Below are 24,034 nucleotides of genomic sequence, written 5' to 3' on the forward strand. Positions count from 1 at the left end.
TCTAAAGCTGTTACTGAAAGGCGCGATTCAAATTGAAAACGCGACATTGCTGATAGGGTTGTTTCCTAGTATTCAGTCAATTAAAAATTTGTATATGCACCGAAAGTTCACAAAACTAGAAACACGATAAGCTATATTATATTAATAATAACTGAGCACATAATTTTTAAATAATTTATGAAATTTAAATTTATCGTCTATTACGTCATGCCCTTGAAAACGGCGAATCAAGTCCGATGTCGTCACTTTACATTGACAATGACAAGTATTTGACAGTGACAGTCTATGACAGGTATAAACTGAGAATTGATGTGATGTTTTCTTTAGTTTTTATTTGTATTCGAGCGAAAGAAAGTTAGAAAAGAATTATGGAGAAAAGATTTATGAAAGCTGATAGTTTTTTTGTCGCCCAATTCTTTGCTAATAACCAAGATGACACAAATATAACCTCAATAACAAAGACAAACTTTACGTTCCTTTGCACAGTTTTATTTTACCGCGTACACAACTCAAAACATTACAGGTATTTTATTTTGTGCCCAATGTTTAAAAATAATGTAAATGTTTAAAATATTTGTTTTTGTATCTATATTATAAGAATACACTATTAGAATTTAAAAATCAATGACCTCTTTCTAATTAGTTTCTTCTCTTTAGATGTGCAAAGTGTAAAGGAACACATAGTATACTCTGACGTCACAGTCACGTGATCGAGCGTTTTCTGGGCAATGTTTTAAGAAAAATAGAAAAAAATCGAATACATAAAAAGTAAAGAGATTTAAGACGCAAAATCGTAGGAGGGGTGATCTTTAAATTATTTAAAAGCTATTTAAATAGATTTTCGAAAATTGGAAACAACCCTATTGCTTCTAGATAAACGACCGACAGACAAGATAATATTGTAGGAACAAGTCTATTTCGGTACCTCTATCATCTCAAAAGCTTTGCAAAAAGCTCTATTACGATTTCTGTGTAAACTGAATATTTCATTTCGTGGTTTAAGGAAAAGGACAAGACGGCAGATACCTTCCTTGATAAGTGTCCTGGAGATAATCCGAGACACTTTATCTAAATTGTTTTTTAATGTTATTTTAAGTGATAAAACTTCTGAGAAAGCTACGCTGATTTCTTATATTTTTCCTGTTGAAACTAGTTTGGTTAGCTTAAATATTTAACGATCTTCAGATGCTAAAAAATATAATGTTTATGTGAGCCCATATAAAAAGGTTACAAACATTTTTGAGATAACAATTTTGATGGCATACATCAATATAGTAACGCACTATAGTGCATCGTTACACCACAGATTATATAATAGTTACTACGTAACAGATAAATCACTCCATACAAAAAAGTCCATACCTACTGTTATAAGCACCTACAAGTTTCCAAACTACCTACAAATTCATAGCTGCGTTATAAAATGAACCTTAAAAACTCCAGCGCTCGATTGTTATTTCAATGCGATAGCGCACAGTTCAGTGACCGCGACCGTGCCGACAGCGAGCGTAGGGTTGCCTCTTACAATTAAATAGGGAACAAAATTACGCTTATTTGTAACTGACTTCCCGAATCAATGGAGGTGCCCAACTACTTTTCGAGCACAGAACACGCAAGTATTCTATACTTACCTATTACCCCTGGCATAACACCGCTGACCGCTGATACATACCTACTTACCCAAAATTGGTTTCTGCGCAGCGATATATGCAATGTTCCAAGCCACCATTTAGTTGGACGAGAACTATACCTACTTATACTCGAAATGTTTTTAGCTACAAAACTCGGTAATCATTGCATGTATAACTAAGTATAAGGTATAAGTATCTCTATAATTTAAGTATCTAAAGTAAGTCGCTTATTTTTAAAATGACAAAGAAGATAAGTATTTTTACTTAAAAAAATCGAAACCTATGTATATTCAGGTATAAAATATTTCCAAATGCCTATACATATATAATAGGAAACCTTTATATTTTCCTAAAATAGTCACATATACACCTACACAAATCAAAATAGTTCTTCAGTTTATTAGATAATTTTAAAAACCAAATAAAAAATAAACAATAACTGACCTGTCTACATCTCTAGGTAAACGGAAAAACGAAAGCTTTATATTTTTTCTTTTACTTGATCTGCAACCAAGCACAGCACATAACTGGCCAGAGGTCTCATGTTCACAAATAAAAATAATAAACATAAAACGCGCGCGTCGCGAGCGGCTGTCGAAAGCCCTGTGCCGCGTGGGGCTACCGGTAACCCAGCGAGCGGTAGGCATTTATCGCGCGCAAGTACGTCGAGTGACAGAGGCCTGGTTACACGTGTATTTGGTACAGCTAGCATTATACTATGACGTCACTACCGGGAAACTTTCAAAGCTACGTAGAAATTCAGATTCGCAGTACCTAAGCGATTTGTAAAGATATTGTTTTGAATCTGACTCATCTCTGGTAGATGCTGTCGTCTATCACTTTACGTTACATCCAAATCATAAGTTATTATGTATTAAGATATTACTATTATTTATCTAAAAAGTATAACACAACTATAGTACATCATCCTCCGAGCATTTTTCCCAACTATATTAGGGTCGGCTTCCAGTCTAACCGGATTCAGCTGAGTACCAGTGCTTTACAAGAAGCGACTGCCTATCTGACCTCCTCAACCCAGTTACCCGGGCAACCCGATACCCCTTGGTTAGATTAGTGTCAGACTTACTGGCTTCTGACTACCCGTAACGACTGCCAAGGATGTTCAACAAAACTATAGTATATTGTATAATTATAGTTAATATAATTAATCAGAGTTATTATTAATTTTTGTATAGTTAAAATATTCAGACGACAATCATATTAAAATTGAATAATTTTCTTAAAGAATTTTTGTCCACTTTAACGGTTACCAAAGATTGCTCTCTTTAAAACCTTTTGTGACTTGTCACTTCCATACACCACCTTCCTTCTTCCACATCCAAACTAATATTATAAATGCGAAAGTAACTCTGTCTGTCTGTCTATCTGTCTTTCTGTCTGTCTGTCTGTCTTTTCTTCACGCCTAAACTACTGAACCGATTTGTGTGAAATTTGGTACAGACGTAGTTTGAAACTTGAGAAAGGACATAGGATAGTTTTTATTACAAAAAAAAAATAAAAATAAAATTATTCTGGACATATAGCGCCATCTATTGGTCAAATAAAAAATCTGCTGGTAGTCACTATTCCACGCGAACGAAGTTGCGGGCAAAAGCTAGTAATCTTATATAACAACGCTTTCCCGGAGTCAAACCTCAGTACCCCGGGGAAATCAATCAAGGAAAATATTCGTGTGTCTGTGCACCACAATCAGACTTACACACCTTGTATGAATGCCTCGGGGAAGATAATTTTAGGTACATGTATAGTCTAGAATAAGAGTTAAGTAAATTAAGAGTATCGTGGTATTAAGAGTTGAGGTGGCCTAGTGGGTAAAGAACCAACCTCTCGAGGACGTGGGTTCGATTCCAGGTCAGAGAAGGGTGACATAAAAGGATGAAGGAAAACATCTTGAGGAAACCTGGACTATAAAGTCTGAAATCACCAACCCGCATAGAGCAAGCGTGGTGATTAATGCTCTATCCTTCTCCGTGTGAGAGGAGGCCGCAGCCCAGCAGTGGGACGATAAAAAGGCTGTAACTGTAACTATAACATTAATTAAGATTGAACTTGAAATATGTTAACGTTGATTTACAATTTAGCAGAAAATGAGTCAATGATGTTTATTTTTTTTTCTCACGTAACTTTCTACAAGAAATTCAGTGTTTACGAGGCTTTCTGCTCAGTAAATTCGACTAGAGCCTTATGTTGATGTGGCATTTTTAGCATTAATTTTATTGCACTGATTTCTGAATGAAATTGATTTGTATAAATTCATTAATTCATATTTTTTTACAGTTTTTTTTACAGATATTCAAAATCATTCAAATCAAATCAAATCAAATCTATTTAGAAATAACTTTTTACAATATCTTAATAATGAATATATATACAACATACCTAATATATACACTTACTATAAATATAAATGTTAAAAAAATTGCATCAAAAAACTCCTCCTCATCGCTGCCCACCGGGAGTGTACCCAAGAGGCTGGCAGCATTGCCACGTTGGATGGCACTTGGGTCACCTGAAGTGTCAGCAAGTCGCTTAGCAAATTACTTTGTAAGTGTGTCTAAAATGCAATTATGTTATGTGAATCATATTTAAAGTTCAGCCCACTAGGTCAATGTTTTAGTGTCGGTTAAATTGCTCATAATTACGATAAAATGTTATCTTTTGACATAATCTCTCATTATTAAACTGAAATAACGTCTGAGTTCCTGCTATGAGATTTAAATAATTTTAACCCCGAACCGGGAATGACTTTTGTCACGAAAAATAAAGATTATTAAACTAGCTTCCGAATGTGGTTTTGCTCACTTTCTTCAATCAACGGGCTAACAAACACTGAGAGAGTTTTTTAATCGGACTTCATGATTCGCTCCTCTTTGTCACAATCGTGTAAAAAAGTATATAGTTCGTAACCATTTGTTATGTAGGTGCATTCCTTACTCTTTTCCTTGATTATTAATCAGTGGGGTCCGAAATGAAGCAAATTCTTACTGACTTTGATACATTGTTTGTTATTTGGGAAAAGCACCACGATCCCTAATTTGCTATTTACATGAATATGTATAGCAGCTAAATTATACACGTAGACTAATTTCTTCAGTCATTTCAGATTTTCACCTAAATACTTACTTTAAGAGTATTCTTTCTACATAATTTTTATAATAAAGCACTTTAAACATTATATAGCGTCCCATAAGTCCATGATTCTAAAGTTAATTAAATAAATGAAGTGGTTCTCGCTACGGTAAGCGTAACGAGAAACACAAGGTAGTCGCGCATCATTGCATGCTTTGTTCCCACCCGGCACGCCCACCGACGCACAAATCATTGCTAAACTATCAGCTAATTAGATCAGTTATTACTAAAAGTGAATTTACGAGGTATTAGCACAACCCACCTAACTTCCATAGCGGACTAGTGATGTGAAAACATTGATAATCACTATGAATAGCGAGAGTTGGCGAAAAGAATCGCTTCATCGAATCTTGGGATTTCCATTCGGTTGCAGTTACTTCAGATAATTACTGTGAAAGCTAGATTGATTCTAATTGTTCTAAAGTTTAGTTCTAGACACTATCTGTCTTATGAGAGATGTCTTTGCAGCCAATGTTGATTAATTAATGTGTAAGCCCGTCATTAATAATGTAGTGTATTCTTAGCAGACACAATATATCTTAGTCATTATATTTTACTAAATATAGATGTTATTGGCTTCGTTAATAATATCGAGAACGTTCTGAAGATACTTAATGAATATAATGATATTGCTTAAAGTTTGAATGATACAGTCCTGAAATTATAAATGATGGCAAATCACAAATAATTATTTATGGTGAAATTAGATTTATCGATTACGGTTAGCGATTCGCGTGACTAAAGTCGACTGAAATAGCCATGTTAAATCAATATGCCGAGATTATCATCTTTGCAAGGTGTAGAAAAAACTTTTGCTTATTAGTGATTTCACAAGATTTTTTTAATAAATTAATGAAAAAAGTTACACGTTTAAAGTACACACGTTTTTTCTACTATCCCGCGGTCGGAAGCTAGTTAAAAATAATTAATCAATCACAAAAAAATTATAGACAAACCTAGTGCCAAAATTCCTGAATCCAGGGAACTATAATAATTATTATATGTGTCGTAATAAATATTTATAACCGTGGGAATCGATTACTCGAGTCGTGTGCGGGAACCGATTTAGGTACAGGAACATAATCGAATCATGTAAAGTGGGAAGGTACACGATTCATGGCATAATTTCCTATAGACTTAAGACGTTTGACTTAATTCATTTATTATTTTATATTGTTGGAAGAAAGTTTTTATGTAGAAGATGGCTTTATTTGTCAACTAAGAATCTAAAGTTAGCTTAATTGGTCACCTCACTATCTATTCTTTTCAAATCACTTTGGAGTTTTCTATACAGAACAAACGGTATTTGACATAAAAATCATGAATGCCCAGTAGGTAACTGAATAGCACGATAACCATAGGAATACTGGATATTCCCGGAACGACCGGGGTCAAAAGCTAACATTAATTTTTAAGGCACCTTTATGCTCGTGGTATAATGATTGACCCATTTGACTATCAACTATGGCATATAAAAATAGGCGTGGAAGAAAATCGGTGCCCTTAAACATAATGTTACCATAACAAATGTTTGTTTTGTCCGATGGGTTGGCCAGGGGTTACTTTACCGCGCCTACTTGAGACATAAAATATAGGTTCTAATAAGGAGAGCAATAGCTTACCTGACTAAAAGTTTATGAAGATAGTTTTATCTAAAACCTGTGCCTTCATATTTTATACTAAAGAAAAAAAAAAGTAAGAGTGCCCGCACACAGTAGATTAAATAGTCGGCCGACAGTTGACCCGATTTTTTTTTAAATCTTTATTCCAGTCTTTTCAAGCGGTCTGATACAGGCTAAATACCTGACCGTTGAATGTGCGTACTATCATTCATCTTCATACTGATTTATGAGCCCAAATAAACTATCAGCCGACTAAAAGTTTACTGTGTGCTCTTACTCATACTCTTAGAAAAGGGTAGACCCAATTTTGAAGCCGTTTATCAGATGAAAACTCCCAGTCTAGACCAGGGTGATAAATTGTTTTCTTTACGTCCTATGCCCCCACTTAACTTGTGTTATTAAAAGGTAGCAAAACCTTCGTGTCAGCACGTGAAAGAAAAAGTTACCTTTATGTAGGTACATATGTAGAGGTAATCTATGTGACATGAAAAGCATTAAACGGTGAGTGAAAAGGAACGCTTCTTGTGTGAGTATATTTAGTTACATCTTATTACAAAACGGCTGAATGTCGCTAGATGAAAAGAGGATTTTCATTAAATAAACCTTGAATGGAAAGAGGATACTATTATTATCTGAAAACTATCTAACTATACTACATATTTAATTTTGTAATAATTAATTTTTATTATCTCGTGTTTATCTGTGGGTTTTTTATGTGAAATAAATGATTTTTAATTTATTTTCAATTTTTTAATTATATTATTTCCGGTATTGGTTTCATAAGGATGCAGGTAAAAAAATATCAGTAATGGTAATTCAAAAATAAACCGTCTGACCCGAATCCCGAAGACGTTGAAGTACCCCATAAAGCGGGTTCCATAACTTAAGTCTTGGGAAGGTCGGGGGAAATTAAAAAAGCTGGAGAGCCCCTTGATCGTAAACAACACGGGAGCAAATTGCTTGCCGTGAGAGCAGGCGGCGACGGAATATTTTATATGTATGGGGATCCTGATTTTGAATTTGTATTCGTTTGTAGTAATTTTGGTAGATTATGAATGGGTTGGTAGATAATGCGGTTTTGTGGAAATAAAAAATGTGTTTTCGGCTATTTGGGTATTCTAAGAAATGTTGGGTAGATTCTTTGGTCTGTTTTGTCAATCGCAATCAAAGTCAATCACAGTTCAATCAGTGTTATGTTTGCTTGAAGTATATTTTTATTAAAACTTTATGTACTGTTTAAAATGTTATACTTAAGCAAATATAGATCTTTCGAAAAACGATAATATCATCCTCCGTGGCACTAAAAACAGGGGCAAGATATTTATATTATTCCAGCTTCCGCCAGCAGTCACGCGTCCCTTGTGTACTACTCTACACTAAAAAGTACAACACTAAAAGATTTTTTCGATTTGGTCCAGTAAGTCCTGAAATTGAGACCTTCAAACAAACAAATAATCACATTCAGCTTCATAATATCAATTTATAACTCTAAATTCTTCAAATTCCTGCATTTCGTACATACAATGTGAAAACAAACGTTCCATTATACGCACATGTCATATAGACAACACGGGTACACTGTGCCGCAGAATGTCGTTCCGTTTCACAGCTATTCTGACAATGGTGTGGTTGACTGATTACCCACCATCAGTTTAATGGAATCCCGGAACGTCATGGAGGAAAATGTGTCTAAAGCCGTTCCGCATTCATTTGGTAAACTCGACATGTTTATACACCTATGTGATGTGTTGTTATGTTACAGTTTCAGTAGAGTTCTCTTCGCATCTTTCGTGTTGTTACGTTTAGAGCTGTCTTGAGTTTTGTTCAAGTCATAGAAATCAAAAAAGTGGCTAAGATATTGTTTTTTATGTTTGTACTTGGAGTTGGCGAAAATATCTTTTTCTCTTGCACCTTGGGTTTATATTAGTTAACGGGTATTAAAACAGATCATAATTTATTAATACCAATAAAAATAAAAATGTAGTCTAGAAGCAATTATCCGCATTTTGGCGCGCTACTTTGTTATAGGAGATTTTGCATTGTGACGTCTCCGCTACTCATTTTGTTCTGTATGGTCTGGTGTCAATGTTAATAAACTACAAGATAAGAACAATATAGATCATCATAGTTACTGTGAAATCGATCAAACAGCTATTTGTAGAACATAGCATAAACGGGTCACTTAGAGTTTAATATTTTTTATAGCCTTATAAAATGCCTGTTAGAGACGATAACGTGCAACGATGATAATATTACCAATACTGCACTTATATCGTTTATAATATTAGTTGTTAACTAAATTACAACTCATTATCTATAAGTAGCGATAAGTATAAAAAAATATTTTTGTTTGTTTGCACCGTAAAAACTCAGAAACTCCTGAACTGATTTGAAAAATGCTTTCACTTTTGAGAAGCTACACTATTCTCAGGTGACATAGGCTATGTTTTACCCGTGGAAAATAGTTTCCACGGGATGCGGGTGAAACCGCGGCAAATATTTAGTCGTTTATAATGTAAGTTGTTAACCAAATTACTACTTATTATCGTAATTGTTGATAATTTAGTTATTAAAGGTAATTTTACACTAAATAGTTAACTTTAATAACATTTCCGTATAATTTTATGGTTGACTAGTTCCGTGGTTGCAACCTTGGCCTGACGGAAATAAATTCTTTACGTACCTACTCAAAAACTTTCTTACCCACCCAAATACACATAATAATGCAGTGTAAAAGTTTACATATTATGACTTTCAAAGTTTGGATGTGTGGGTAATTTGTTATGAATACGATTTGTCAACGGTTTTGTTTGAAACTTGGGAGAATACCAAGTACTCTTTACATGAATATGTGAGGAAGTTAACCTCGGCACGCAGGTGAAACCATGGTAAACTGCTGGTACTTAAAAAAAAAACAATCTGAGATTAAACCCGTTTTCAGCAGTGTTTCCTGTTTGCTGCTGACCAACGAGTAGTGAACGCAAATTCAATTAATTGTATTATTATTGCGGTATTGGTGACAAATTAGGCCCAATAAGCCGATAGTTGGCTCGATTATTGGTATCATTCCACACACACATATACATATAGAGATATAGTATAATTGTTCGCACGATATCACGTACAAGATGAAATCGCGGAGTAAAGTTATGCAAACCGCTTTGATTTTACTTGATAGTGAAATCAAATCATTTAAGTCGATTGCTTCAAAACCTAGCTGTTTAGACAAATCTGTTACGCTATCTAACTTTGTCGCCTAATTAATAACTATTAGGCTAAGTTTTCCAACTTACTTGAATCATGTAGGTTCTTACACTGTAAACTATCGGAAAATTCTGTCACTTTTACATAGCCCATTTATTGAGAAAGACTTCATTTTAACTGGCTGAAACCGCTGGAGAACCTAGTTTTGTATATAATTGGTTACCAAACAATTACTTAAACGTACTCTTTCATTTACCTAACTTTTAACTATTATAAACATCTTGAACTACAGCTGAGCTCCACATGGTTCATCTGTCGACACGAGCACGCCAGTTAATGTAATTAGCAACTCCGCCGAGTAAAGCAAAGTTTGAACACATCAGCTATTAATTCCTGCATCTGCCGCGATTAGCGTCATACGCGACAGTCATTAACGAGAGTTACATTAATCACTATCTATTAGTATCGATTACATGACAGTAATAGGTACGCATGGAGAACTAATTGACTAGTGGAGGTGCCATAACGGAAAATCTTCTAAGTTGCGCGCCAAAATGCGTGTGTGCGGATGACGAGGAACGTTGCTATCTTCGCCCGTATACGCCTTCTTTGGACCCGGCGTTTTGGCCATGCTCACCGTAAGAATTTGGCCTAGGAGAAGACGCCTGACCTACCTGCATTATGATATCTCCACTCATCTTTCCTTACTCCGTGGTAATGTGTTATTAGTTAAGAGGGTATGAAGGAATTCGCAGTTCAAACTAACGGTCCAATAGGGGTCTGTCTTGTTATTCTGGGATAATTTGACCCTAAGATAATAGAGATTGTGCTTAACAACTTATGAAGAGGCTAAAGGTCAGTAGGTACTGATAAAGCTGAATAATTTGTTAGTTTGTTTAATGTAAACCTTTAATCTCAGAAACTGGTCTGTTAAAAAAAGACAGTTTGAGATAGTTTATTTGCCGAGGAGACTTTTATCCGGAAGTGCAAAGTAGTCACGGCTCGCTAGGAAACCGTGGGAGCTAGTCCAGAATATTTCTTAAGCAAGTCAAATATTTTAACATAGTATAAATTGGTACGCACTAGAATTACTATAAAATTAGTTCAATCTTTGTTAGTCAGTATTTAAAGTTTTATATAGATATTGGTATATGTACAAGTATCTTTTCTACATCCCGCCCATATTCCATGTCCCGTGGTCCCTTAATTACCGGAAGCAGTAAAGGGTTAATGTAATTGGAGTCTCTCTATTGTAACTGATCTTCGGCAAATGTTGATTCTGTTATCCGAACCGAAAACATCTTACATTTACATAATTTAAATGTGATGTGCTTTGAAAAAAAAACTTAATTTTAAAAGCAAGTTCATATTTTACTCCCCTTCTAAGCAATTTAATATTATCAAAGTTAACTAAAGGCTACGATTTATTACCATAATACAATGCGAGTGGCACCCCGTGCAGAAGCTAGTATAAGTGCTAAGCTGCTTCCCAAGATGTAAGTTACAAGGGCGGAATAGTTTCCGAACAACAGACAGTTCTATGGTCCTCTACAAGTTTAAGACGACCAGCCTCAGGGCTGGGTCAAGTTTGAAACCCAATTATCTTGTTAAAGTAACATAACGTATTACTAGTTCACCGCAAAAGCTAGATAGAGAAATGATTAATTACTACGTTCCGCCAGCGGCCTGAGATAATGGGGACAAATATGGATGGTGACAAAAACTATTCTATGTCGTTGCCCGGGTCTAAGCTACTTCTCCTCTCATTTTCAGCTTAATCAGTCCAGCCATTCATGCTTGATTGGGTAACCAAGGGTCATATTGAATCATTTTTAATCCCTTAAAAATGTCTTCGTGCACCCCTGTAAAAAGTAGCCTAAATTCTTTGCAACGGTTTTTTTGCCTCTTGAATCTCCCATACAGTTGAGAAAAGGCTAGGCATATGATGACGTTCAACAGCCGTGAAATAGCATGCGCGCCAACCATGCATATAAATAGACCCACGGAATTTTTCCACATGGAAAAACTTGAAATAGTTTTCTCGACCGTCAGCACGTCGGTCTAGACAGCGAGTAGATAGTCCAATTTTAGAATTGTAAAACCGGTTCTATTTCATATTAAAACAAATTGTGAATATTCTATTCAAAATATTTAAAAAACTCGTATGTTTCACCTACTATCCGAAGGTACTATGCAAAATATTGTTTTGCATATTTGGATTACAATTAGCTTATATTATCCACATCGATTCAGCCTTTCTACTTAACATTTATAATTTACTTACCCTTAGTCCCTCCTAGGCTCATTTTTATCCAACTAAAAATAGCTCACTAACATTAGACCTTTTTTTGAATAGTGTAAATATTGTTTTGAATAAATGAAATGAAAAAAAAAAATACTACACGGATTTCTGCCATTGTCTGTACATACATATGTAGATACCACACATACCTTCAATTGTTTCGTAAAACTACACGGTTTTACAAAATAAAATAAAATAAAATAGAATCGGATTCTGCACTCGCGTTCATCCGTACACCCACACGTTTTAGTTCAAAGCCCCCAATGCAATGAGTGCATCTGTAGCAACCCTATCTAAGTGGAAGCCTCTCAATTGTGATTGAAGACTGCACCGTGCAAGTGCTGCTATTATTACATCTTGTTCACCGCTGGAGGATCATTTGAAACTTGATCATTCAACCCTTTCATTTGAAGATTGTAGTTAGAGAACTATAGTAGAAGTATGTATATGTAATGGGTTAGTGTGAATGCACTAATTTATTATACGTAATGTTTAAATGTTTTAATATTCTTTACACATTCACACAACGCCACACAAATGTTTAACTTATACGGGAATCGGACCAGTGACCTACAGTTTTGTGTTGTGATTTTACGGATTAATTCTAATTTTGCAAACATGATATTAAAATTTGTAGGCTAAACTAATTCCATCATTTCATATGCATATAAACTACGATAAAATCGCATCAATAGTTCACGAGCAATTCCATCGACCTATTTATCTACTAACGTTAACTAAAATATGTACGAGTATGTTTAGTTTCAAAACATTTCACGTTACCTTAATACCCCACGTTGCTAGATCTAGTGCACAAAGTGAGCATACAAAATGTTGCAGTTGGGATGAAAACTAAGACTCGTAAGTTCAGATTTACCTTGTTTGTGGTTTGTGAAAAATGCTGAGAATCTGTGAGCGTTGTTTGTGCTGACTTTTGTTTGAACTGCCAGTTTTATAACTTCAGCGTATGACAGTGGAATGTATGTTTGTATGTAGGTATGTAATTTTATGAAGATTTAAGAGAAAAAAATTGCTTTATGTTTTAGAATTATGTTTATCTTTCCCTGTCGTCCTAGTCGGTCAGACTGTTGCGTAGTAGTAGATGTATAGCTATTGTTACTGTTACTGCTTGAGTACTTTGTGCTAAAATAATTTCTTAAAACCTACAGAAAATATTTTAAGCTCGTTGTTCAAGCCAAAAACATAAATTGACACCAAACATAGTGTTATTTTAGTGTCTCAAACTTCAGAACTTTCCTTCTTTATTAAATTTAAGAAAAAAATAGTAAGATAGAGCATTTTTACCCTCAATAGACCCGCTGTATAAACAAACTGAAACTTACAAAGTTTATGATTGATGCGGTAACTGTTAGATATATCTGAAGTTCAGAGACCTTGGCTTCATGGTGTAAAACCACTTAATCTATACTTACTTCGTACTTCAGTTAATATCAGTTCATCCTTCTTCATTAAATGTCAAACGATTTAATCACTGCCTATTTTATAATGTAACTCGGTAAAATGCTATCTTCTTCCAGTGGGAACTAATTCGTGCACAGATTTTTTTTTTACTTTTATAGACAAAAAATCGATGTTTTCTGTAATTAAATTCTATAATATATGCAGATAATGATCAGGTTTTGTATATCAAAAATACTTAATGGGAATAATGGGCGCATTGATTCTCACTTCCTGACCTATGATATATATAGGTAGTGATCACTGTTAATGACAACTGTTAAAATAATAAAACAGAAAAAACCTAATCAAAAAGCCTCGTGTCGCCAAATACGAAGCTCAATAGTAGGCTCGATATGAAAACAACAAAAACAGTCGGTTGTCCACACGAGATATTTCTTCTATACATACTTTGGGTACAAACACACTCGCACGTGTACAAACACGTAAGTTCCGGAGAAGTGTCTAACTACAGTTCTGGAACTATTTGTTCCTCATCAACCAAGTGACTTTCTCGTGTATTTGGTGATCCAAAAGTAATTGACGTAAAGGAACAACAATTAAATACATAGGTTAAAAAAGAGAACTTCTTTAAACAAGCGTGTAAAAAATCGGTGTAAATGCAACTTTGCAAATAAGTACATCGATAACGAATATTCACTTCACAGGTTCAGAGCAAAACAGAACTGTGCTATTTCAATCTTCTTTATAAATTACATACATTTGATACATTGCGATAGAAATAATGCAATTTAACTGTATTTATGTACAAGCTATAAATCATACAGCCAGTTTGAATACCTATCAAGCATGCAGCAGTAATTTCATAATTACACAAACGGAATTCGAAACTGCACATTAATAATAAATAATATTTAAAGCTGGCAACACTTCCAATTGGAAATTTGTTGGGACGACATTCAATTTCAGTTGAGTGCGAGTTCGGGCTTTTTCGAAATCGCCGTGTAATTGCCATATTGGTTTTTGTACGCGATTTAATTAATAAAAGTGGGACGAATGTTTGTGCTCGTACTCCGAAGCCTTGGAGTTTATTTTAGCCGTTTGCTTTACCCGTAACTACGTTATGCAACCCTATAATAATAGAACTCATTGCGGAACTATTGAGGAAAAGGACTTCTTAACCCAATTTCTGGAAAAAAACAAACCCTATCTATTTGGGCAAGGTGCTATAGCACTATATAATACCATAATGTGTGAGGCATGTTTCCTGACTGCCTGCAAACACCTGATGCACATATAAGAACCTGTCTTTCAAACTAGTGTATTACTTGCTCGGGTTTTTCTTGCGTGTACCTACGTGCTACAGATGTTTACCGCTCTTTAGTATTAATTACCCCATTATATTATAAGTGGAATAACTCCTTCTTTGTTGCAGAGCATCCTACGTGTCCGTGCTGACCATAGTCGCGTTCTCCCTGGAGCGCTACTTAGCCATCTGCCACCCTCTCCACTTGTATGCCATGGCTGGTCTCCGGCGAGCACTGAGGATCGTGGCTGCACTGTGGCTGGTCTCCTTACTGGCAGCGTCTCCCTTCGCGCTCTATACTACCGTCAGCTATCATGATTATCCACCAGGTAAGTAAGAACCAAAGCAAAACTGAAGACGTCGTTTTCTGTCACTTCCATTTTTTTTTTGCTGGGAAGAAGAAGTGGTACAATAAAATCATGAACAAACCCAGCTTTTAAAAAAAACCGACCCTACAATGGCCCACTGGGCCGTTGGGCCACTGGGCGAAATTAATTCTTTAATTAAGAGGATTTGCAAGAGCCCACGAATTCATTAACTACTCGCGTGAGTACATGCTGACAACGGTAATATGATTAATCTAGATAGACTCAACGAATCAGCACAAACGCTGCTTTCGACACTATATCATATTATGTTAGGCTAGTTAGTCTTCAAAAGGTTTGGGTAGAGAACAGGTACCATTTAAAACACTTTGAAAATCCCAGATTTAAATGTTCCATTGGCTAGTGCATCCATTGTTCCAATCAAAATAAAAAACCAGATTCAAAAAATCTAAAAGTCCCTATTTCGTTATCACGCGTTCCAGCTTGCTACCAGATCCTGCCCTCAGGGTCCCAACGCTATATATCAAGGATAAGTGTCTCCAATGTTTACAGATACGCCTTTATATCTTTCCCTTCCGAGAATAAATGGCAGCCACAAGTCTTATGATTTTGTTACTTTTTCTATACTTCGGCCGTTCAGAGAATGCGTTCCTGACACCTATCAGTTAGTCACGACTAGTGATGGGCACAACATAACACTGAGTTCGTTACCGTTCCTTCAAAATGAACCGCCGCATTATTTTAAGATTATTTTCGTTTTAAATTGGCGGAATCATTTGTTTTATATTTTAGTTATTTAAGTGGAAACCAAAAAAAGGTAATATTCATATAATAAAATTGTTTTATTTATTCTTTGTTACAAGTACATTGAATTGAATGTGCGAACAGAATATTAATCAGACTCCGATTTGCTTGAGGAGGTGGTGTCTTCATCATCATCTTCGCCTACATGTATAATTATATTATTATCAATAACAGAATCAATCCTGATATCTCGGTCTAACAAAAGCTGGGTAATCAAATAAAAACAGATCGAAAACACTTGAAAAACGTGGTCTATGCGCACGAAACGACAACGGACGACTGTTTTAGCGTCACAAAATGGCGGCCCATAACGCCATTTGGGGTTACCATTTTTAATCTAAGTATAAAAATGCGGTTTGGTCATAGTTTTATTTTTATATTTCATAAACGTTATAATTAAGTCTTATAGTCCATTATTTTCCAATTCTTAAAAAGAAAATCAAAACGTATTATTTTATATTATAACTGTATAAGAACAGATTACGATACTTGCCTGTTATTTTTAGCACAGCACTACAAAATATAAACCGCTGACATAACCTTGTAATAGCGCAGTATAGATTTAGAAAAATATTGTTTACTAAGTTATTTGACACTCAGTTTGGCACAAAATTATAACATTCATTGATTATTGATATAATAATGTTGTTTTAATGCTCCTCAATTGTTAAAACGGTAAACAACCAGCAAAAATATTTTTATCGTAACTGCAACGCCATTGCAAAGTTACGTCGTCAGTTCAATCGCGACGTGTCAGGAACGCATTCTCTGAATGGCCGAACTATAGATAATAGGATCCTGTTTCTTATAACAAGAACTAAGTCTCCCTAGAGACACAACTTTCTTAACTTTACTATTTGTTCTTGAAAAAAATATGTCGATCTATGAGCAATTTCACAAGAAATAGAAATAGGATTATTGGTAAAAACATTGTCTAATGATGTCCTATAAAATTGTGGTATCTAAGGTTCTCAAAGTAGTTCCTAAGAACATTCAATTGGTTTCTAAGTCAAGTAAAAAGTGTCAAGATTTTTGGGTCATTCCAATATTGCAGCTGCGACCTTAAAGGTCACTCACTTCGTTTTTCAAATCGATACAGTGAGTGACATTTGAAGGATATCATCGGAGATCAAGGTCAGGAGGATTAGATTTGATTCTGCAAACGCGTAGTTTTAACGATGTACTTCTGAGGAGTATTTTTAGAGAAAGGGTTTTGTATGTGGGTCTTCGAGTGTGTATTCAAAGTTGTGTGAGCTATTGTTGTCCACGCATCTGAATATTATGTGGAAGTAAATAAGACTCCGTCCGATCTTTGTTAGTCTATCATAGAAAAGCAGAATTAATGCTCAATATTTTGAAAATTCTATTCTTACCATTTTTATTTTAATCCATAAATAGCAATTTCAACAAACAAGCAAGAAACATTGCCTATCTGAGGCTTCGAATGACAACATTACATAAAAACACGATTGCTCAACTACAGCTGTTGTCCTTTCCGTGTGTAACTTTTCCGCTCTAACAGCCTTTTCACACTGACCGAATTTTCGAGCATAAAAACCGCGCTATACTTACAGCTTTTACAAAATAAGCGGTATTGCGCATGAAAACCGATCCAGAAATACTGTCAGAGCAGCAAAGTTATTTAACAAAAGCCATACGTTTGACCAACAAACTTCAACAAGGCTTTAAATATTTAACCTATCTCATCCCCAAGGTTCTGGCAACGCGTCCCTGGAGTCAGCCTTCTGCGCGATGCTGGAGATGCCGTCCTGGTACCTGTGCGAGCTGAGCAGCCTGCTGTTCTTCATCCTGCCAGGAGTCATCATCCTGTGCCTCTACGTGCGCATGGGGCTCAGAATTAGGTACGTTATGGGGTATGTATCAGTTGTTTTTATCAATAAGTGTTACGCTAGAAGTGCTTATAGCTTAATAGGAAGATGAAGTAGCAAGCCTAGCTTTGTCCACAACGTCTGCGACCTGCTATCAAAATATCAGATAATCTTTTTAATTTCATCTTTTTTTTGTACCTGTTTCCAAGTTATTTGGTGTCGGCGCAATACGTTCTCCGCTTCTATTCTTCTCTGTGAGGAGCCATACCACACTACTACTACTTAATAGATTCTAAGTACATAAGTCATATTAACATCCACTCCCTTCTTACTCATGTCCTCTTTCAGGCAATCTATACATATTTACTTTGATCTACCTCTCTATTACGTAAGCCTTTGTGTTTCCAAGAAATTTTCTCAAAATAGTATGTGTTAAGTTAATACAGCTAAAAGTAAATAATAGGGATATACTCATGATTAATTTAAGGGTTCAAGTTCAGCTCTGTTTGTTCAGGGTTTATTTAGAAAAGGGTTTAGATGAGAACATTACTCCAGTGTAAGTTTATGTATCTCTGTACTTATAGTTTTAGGACTTAAAAATATAAGCTTATTTAATACTTAATATTTTATGATGAAGTGACATAACACTTCGTTGAAACACGAATCTTAATTAACAGAAGCAAGTAATTTTTTCCTTAATTCGTACAAAATAATTAAGTCTTAGGGAAAAACAACATATAAACTTTTATAATGAACAAGCTTTATGCTAACTCTCTAACTTCATCGTCCAATCACAACTTAAACCTAAAGTTTTATTTAGGAGCTTTCAATTTATTTCAAAATGTATATTTCAGACATCCCAATAATATTTACTTTGATGAGATTTATTTCAATAATCCACTTATTCATCATAATAAACTGGATCCATTGTGGCGAGTGTGAATCCAATTTGATTGCTCTTTTGTTACTGCCAAATTGAATTAACTCGTTCTAAGCACGTTATTTCTCATAAAAGACTTGGATTTTCAACAGAATTAGTTTTGTACAATAGACTGACGGATGGAGTGTAGACAGGCCGGGGTTCGATGCTCTAGCACATCCCTTGTATACTTGTAGTTTAGTCGTCACTGAAACTTTTTAATGAGGTGCTATAGGCTTAGTTAAATAAATGAAATTCAATGATTTTCGCATTCGTGTAAAAAAGTTAAGATTTGTGTGCCCAAACAAAATCGGTCGACAAAACGTTTGCAATTGCAAACTCTGACTTTTGAATATTTTACAGTCAAAGAACCATTTCCCTAACATCCTTCCCCCATCAAAAAATATAAACCGAGTTTAGAATGTTATGTAAAAACATACAGCTAGGTTACTATATCATCAATGGTATTACCCGGTTCAGATTTAACCGTCTATTGCTAGCATAGGTATGCGTGCCCATGACTAGCCTGCAAACCCGTGCTAGAGCGCACCGCACCCGGATTACCCGGCTCTAAATAAAAACTTTAAAGTAAAACGTTACAAAACCTTTGACCTTTCCCCCGATCCATCACGACCGGCATGTGGACGGGGACTTTTTGTTCCCTTTACATTGCACTTGAGTTCACTAATGTTATAAATGCTGTGACTCTCGCTTGGAAAAGTTTTATGGTTTAAGTACTTAGTACTTAAGCTGTTTTATGAAGACTTATAGCCGGTTGCAAGATATTAGTGTGATGTAGAAATTGTTGTTTTGTTAGCCAACATAATTAAGTTTAACTTTGTTACGAAACCAGTCTTTACATTTTGGAACGAAAAAACAAACGTCAAGATAACGATGACAGTCAGAGGGTTGAGACAAAGGGTTAACCGCATTAATTTTGATGGAAATTGCTATTAGGGAGATAAAAGTGTAAGATACACTAAAGTGTAATATTAAAGCACTTGTATTTAGCATTAAGCGCACGTTTGAAAGATCAGGTATTTTGACGGTATCAGACTGACTGAAAACTTTGATTGGCGTCAAGATTTTCTTTAAAAAAAAAAACAATTGCCAACCATCGGGACAACTGTCGGCTGACTGTTTAGTCTAAGTATGCGGGGGCGTTAATCTTATAACAGAATGAAACAAATGAATTTTCATTCACTTAAAATACATTACATAAAAATACTTTTTAACAAATGTTAAGACAATCTGTTTTAATTGCACGTGATCCGAGACGGTATATAACAGTAAAGTTGCGTCGCGATGACAAGATGACTGACAGTGTTTCCAGTGAACTTGAACTTGGACTTCGAGTAATTGAGCTCCGTAATGGCGGACATTTTCATTTTGTAACTTCAATTCGATGTAATAAAGAATAATGAGGGAATGAAATAAATCTACGTGTAAATTTTATATTGTTAAGGCTTTATATTATTATTACAGAATTTTATTAACTTTAAACATTATGAAATTGTTATTATATAGTAAGTATTGTGCAAGTCTTAGAAAGCATAGTGAAATCGTTAAAGATACCTATTATTCGTAAAATGTTATACATGATGCTTAAGGGTAGGTGGATCGTCCGTGAAATTACCGCCCCTTGGTCAAATCGTTGATGTGACTCCTGGGTATCTTTACAGTTAAATATTACAACCCAACCTTAATGTTTAAGTCCTACATTAAGACGCCACCGTGATTTTGATAGCCGTTTGCCATGCCAAATTATAGGACTACCCGCTTACCAATGGATCTGAAATTTTGATATAGGTAAATTGATATCTTTATCTAGATTCTGCCAGAACGAAAACACGATACTGATAATTTTACTCGATCATAATTAATTCCGAAAACACGTCTAAAAAAGTACTATTTTTGAAATTACAAGGAAGTTACACTATCTTTATGTTTCAAAATTACTCTAATATATTCTTAACATCAATATTAACGTTCTGTCAAAGTCATTTTTCCATAACTATTACCAAACATTTTTAATTAAAGTTTTAAGATATTGGATCATGATAGACGCTACGCAATTCTGAACCTTATGTCCGTGCTCTAGCGATTGATACACAATGTGTACGGAGACGAGCCTGGAGCCAGTCCGGCGATAGCCCTCGTCGAGGTCGGACCTGCGCATGTTGTCGCTCCGGCCGTAGGTATAATAATTTGTGACGATAACTCAGATTTGCGCGCGGCCCTATGTGTGCGTCGGCTTGTAAATATACAACTTTCGCTCGTGTGACAGTGACGTCGTCCGAGCATGACGTGTTCTTATCGCTTTTTGTTATGGGTACAGTCGTTTACAAAAATGTCTAGTTGTTCACGAAGAAAATGTTTAAGGAGTCAGGTAGCGTTTCAAAAAATGAAACAACATCCAAAGCTTTTTATTATTACATCTTACAGTTTTTCATTATTTTCTCATAAGTTTTTTCAAATTGACATTGACAGTATCTGAGAAATAAATGAGGTGAAATATCTAAGATGAATTAAATACTCCTTACATATTTTCTAGCTCGGGGTACGAGGACAATAAATAAAAGTGTGGACTTGATTTTTCAAGTAGCGATTCAGAATCATTATAAATAAATAAATATTTTTATTGGGTATTAAACAAATCAAAAACTAACTTAATAATTTCAATAGATATTTACACAGATAAATAAACATTAAATTACGTAATAACTGTTTTTCCTTAAACAGCCGTAACCCCTAAATAACTGTATTTGTACCCGACTGTACCTCTTGTCACGCACACAAAGTCACTGTATATGTACAAGGGTTACCCACACATAACCGCGCGCAAGACTGAGTTGAACTTACTATAAGCACTCTGAGAACAAAAAATCTATGGAGACCGTGTTATACTATAAATTCTTTTTTTTACATTATATTATTATTTATATTTCAGTTTTAATAAATATGTTTAAAAATGAATTACTTAGCTTCATTACTTCTTTGATACCTTACAGCTTCACTACATACATTTATAGCATACATAACACACAAGATCTGCGACGCTTTTATTCCTTAACCACTTAATTTTTACTAGCTGTTTAACGCGATTTTAGCCGCATTCCCGGGGAACTTCTTCCTGTGCCCGGATAAAATATGGCCTACATTCACTGGGGATAGTGTAAATCTCTAATTGTGAAAGCAAATCAAATCAGTTAAGCAGTTTCAGAGCTTATACAATCCACAGAAACAAACAATCAAATCTTCCCTCTTTATAACATTAGTATAAATTATTTAACACTGGTCAAACGCTTTCATTTGATACCCATATTGAGAGAGCTATAAAAAAACAATGCAATTCAGCATTTTCTGGCGGTGGCTATCTTGGACTTTAAATAATATTATACATGATTCTACATACTAATCAAGCCCTTTCATTTGATATCCATACTGAAGGAATTGTAAAAAAAATATGTTATTCGCCATTTTGTGGCGGCGGCCATCTTGGGCCGATATTCACCAAATAAAGCTAGGAACACTCCCGATTAATTTCATTTCAAACAAAAAAACCTAAATACATATCGATTCATCCGTTCTGGATATACAAACACACATACACGACACACCACACATACATACACACAACCATACGCGTCCAAATTATCATATTACTCTTCATAAAAAGTTTTCATTACAAATATTTTTTGTAAGTACAACAAAAAAAAAATCCGATCAAAAAATAAAAAACTTAGGTAAGTTGCGGCTCCCTATCTTCCCTGTTCGGTTCTCCTGACCCCGCGCTGACCTCGGCGTGTGCGATTGGCGCGAAATTCAAATTTTACACATTGAGTGAAGAGTATAGCTTGCGCGACGCGATAGACGCGGAAGTGTAGTGGGCGGAGCTATCTAAAATCAAAAAATCCGCGGTGCGGTCTTAATGCCGGTATAAAATACAGCCTACTTGCAAAAGCCAGGTTTTCTATATGTTTTAAGAATAGATTTCACTATGCTTTGTAAGAACAAAATTAGGTAAGTACTTAAAAAAATCTAACATTTTATAATTAAGTATGAAACCTAGGCAAGATTTAATAATTATTACATCGAATCCAGACGTAAATCAATAACTGGTTCCCGCTAACTGAAGTAAATAACAACGTGAAAGTATAAAAAATTAACAAAAAACTCTTTGAAGTGAGTTTTCTAATTAACTGTTTTGTAGACTGTACTTTACACGTGTGCTAACGATCATAATTACTATTTGTAAAGTATATTTTAATTGATATTGGATTCAGAGTGATTCAGCACTTATTTGTTTTTTTCATACTTTTTTCAATCATTAACTGTTTTTAAATTATTTATTTTTTTGATGGGTTGAGTTAATCTCTTGATTTGAAAACATATATTTTGTGCTTTAACAGATTTTGAGTTGCCTCCTTGGTCTCGTATGTACAAGAATGACTGGTAGGCTTAGTGAGGAGGGTCCTGAGTTCGATTCTCCAGTCAGGCTGTTTTATAGTGATTTTTCATAAAAAGTTTTTTACAATAATAACCGATCTATTAATTTAATTTTGCTCCAGTACCGATCGTAACGATTAATCGTACAATTTAGATCTACATCTCTTTATAAAAAAAAATATTGGACATCTCTAATCCATTTTATCTAAAAACCCAAGCTTTAACGTTTTTCCTGGCTCGGTATGCCAAACCAAAATATAATCAAAAATTCAATAGAAATATTCAAATCAACGGAATTGATCGCTGGTATCCATTTTAATTGGAAAATTCCTGGTCCATTTGATTTGTAAGTTGTGGGCCTTTTGTTTTACACAAATATCGAATCATTTAGAATTCAATTAGCTTTTATGATAGCCTAATGGAATGTTCTGAGGGATGATAGCTGTTTAATGGCCGTTTCCTATCGTTAATAATCCTCTATCGTTTGTTTGCTTACTACGGATAGCAGCCACAAGCTTGATGATGCCCTCCTACCCGATTATCGGCTACGGCGGCTGTTCTCATACAAGGAGATAAGCCATCTGCGCAGGTATTATAGTGCACGAGCATTTGCGCACACACAGGTGCACTCACTATTCCTTCACTGTCATAGCGCGGTGGGACGACAATCCGACACCACCGGAGAGAGATCAGGCGCAAGACCGACATTTACGTGCTCTCCGATGCACGGGTGTATCAATCACCAACTTCCAGGCTCCGGGCTGCTTTGTGTAAGTTTCTAAAACCCACAAAGCAATTTTGGCCCGACCCGAGAATCGAACCCGAGACTTCGTGCTCAGCAGCCACAACGAGGCAGTTCCACAAGCTTCATACAAGAGATGTCAAACTCCTATCTCTAGTAAGGAAAACAATAGATAGATTAAATATTGGGACGGCCGTTAATAAGTAGGAACTTGACAGTTGTAAGCGACTTGTCTATCGGTGATATTATTTTAAAGTGTCTATCGTTAAGTTAACCATTAGGCACCATTGGCGTATAGTAGGGATGTTGAGAAATCAAGTTTAGCTACTAT

The 24,034-nt window shown here is 35.2% G+C and overlaps 1 protein-coding gene across 1 annotated transcript in view; it reads left to right on the forward strand.

Annotated features, from left to right (window-relative positions):
- Positions 1–24,034, forward strand: part of LOC124635730 (neuropeptides capa receptor) — a 92,901-nt gene that overhangs the window by 50,592 nt on the left and 18,275 nt on the right. Inside the window, exons 3-4 of the mRNA XM_047171680.1 lie at positions 14,764–14,963; positions 17,479–17,638. Of these exons, the coding sequence (XP_047027636.1) occupies positions 14,764–14,963; positions 17,479–17,638 (360 nt within the window). The remainder of the gene's footprint in view (positions 1–14,763; positions 14,964–17,478; positions 17,639–24,034) is intronic.

This window comes from Helicoverpa zea, chromosome 13 (assembly GCF_022581195.2).
Source record: "Helicoverpa zea isolate HzStark_Cry1AcR chromosome 13, ilHelZeax1.1, whole genome shotgun sequence".
In the NCBI taxonomy this organism is placed as follows: Eukaryota; Metazoa; Arthropoda; class Insecta; order Lepidoptera; family Noctuidae; genus Helicoverpa; species Helicoverpa zea.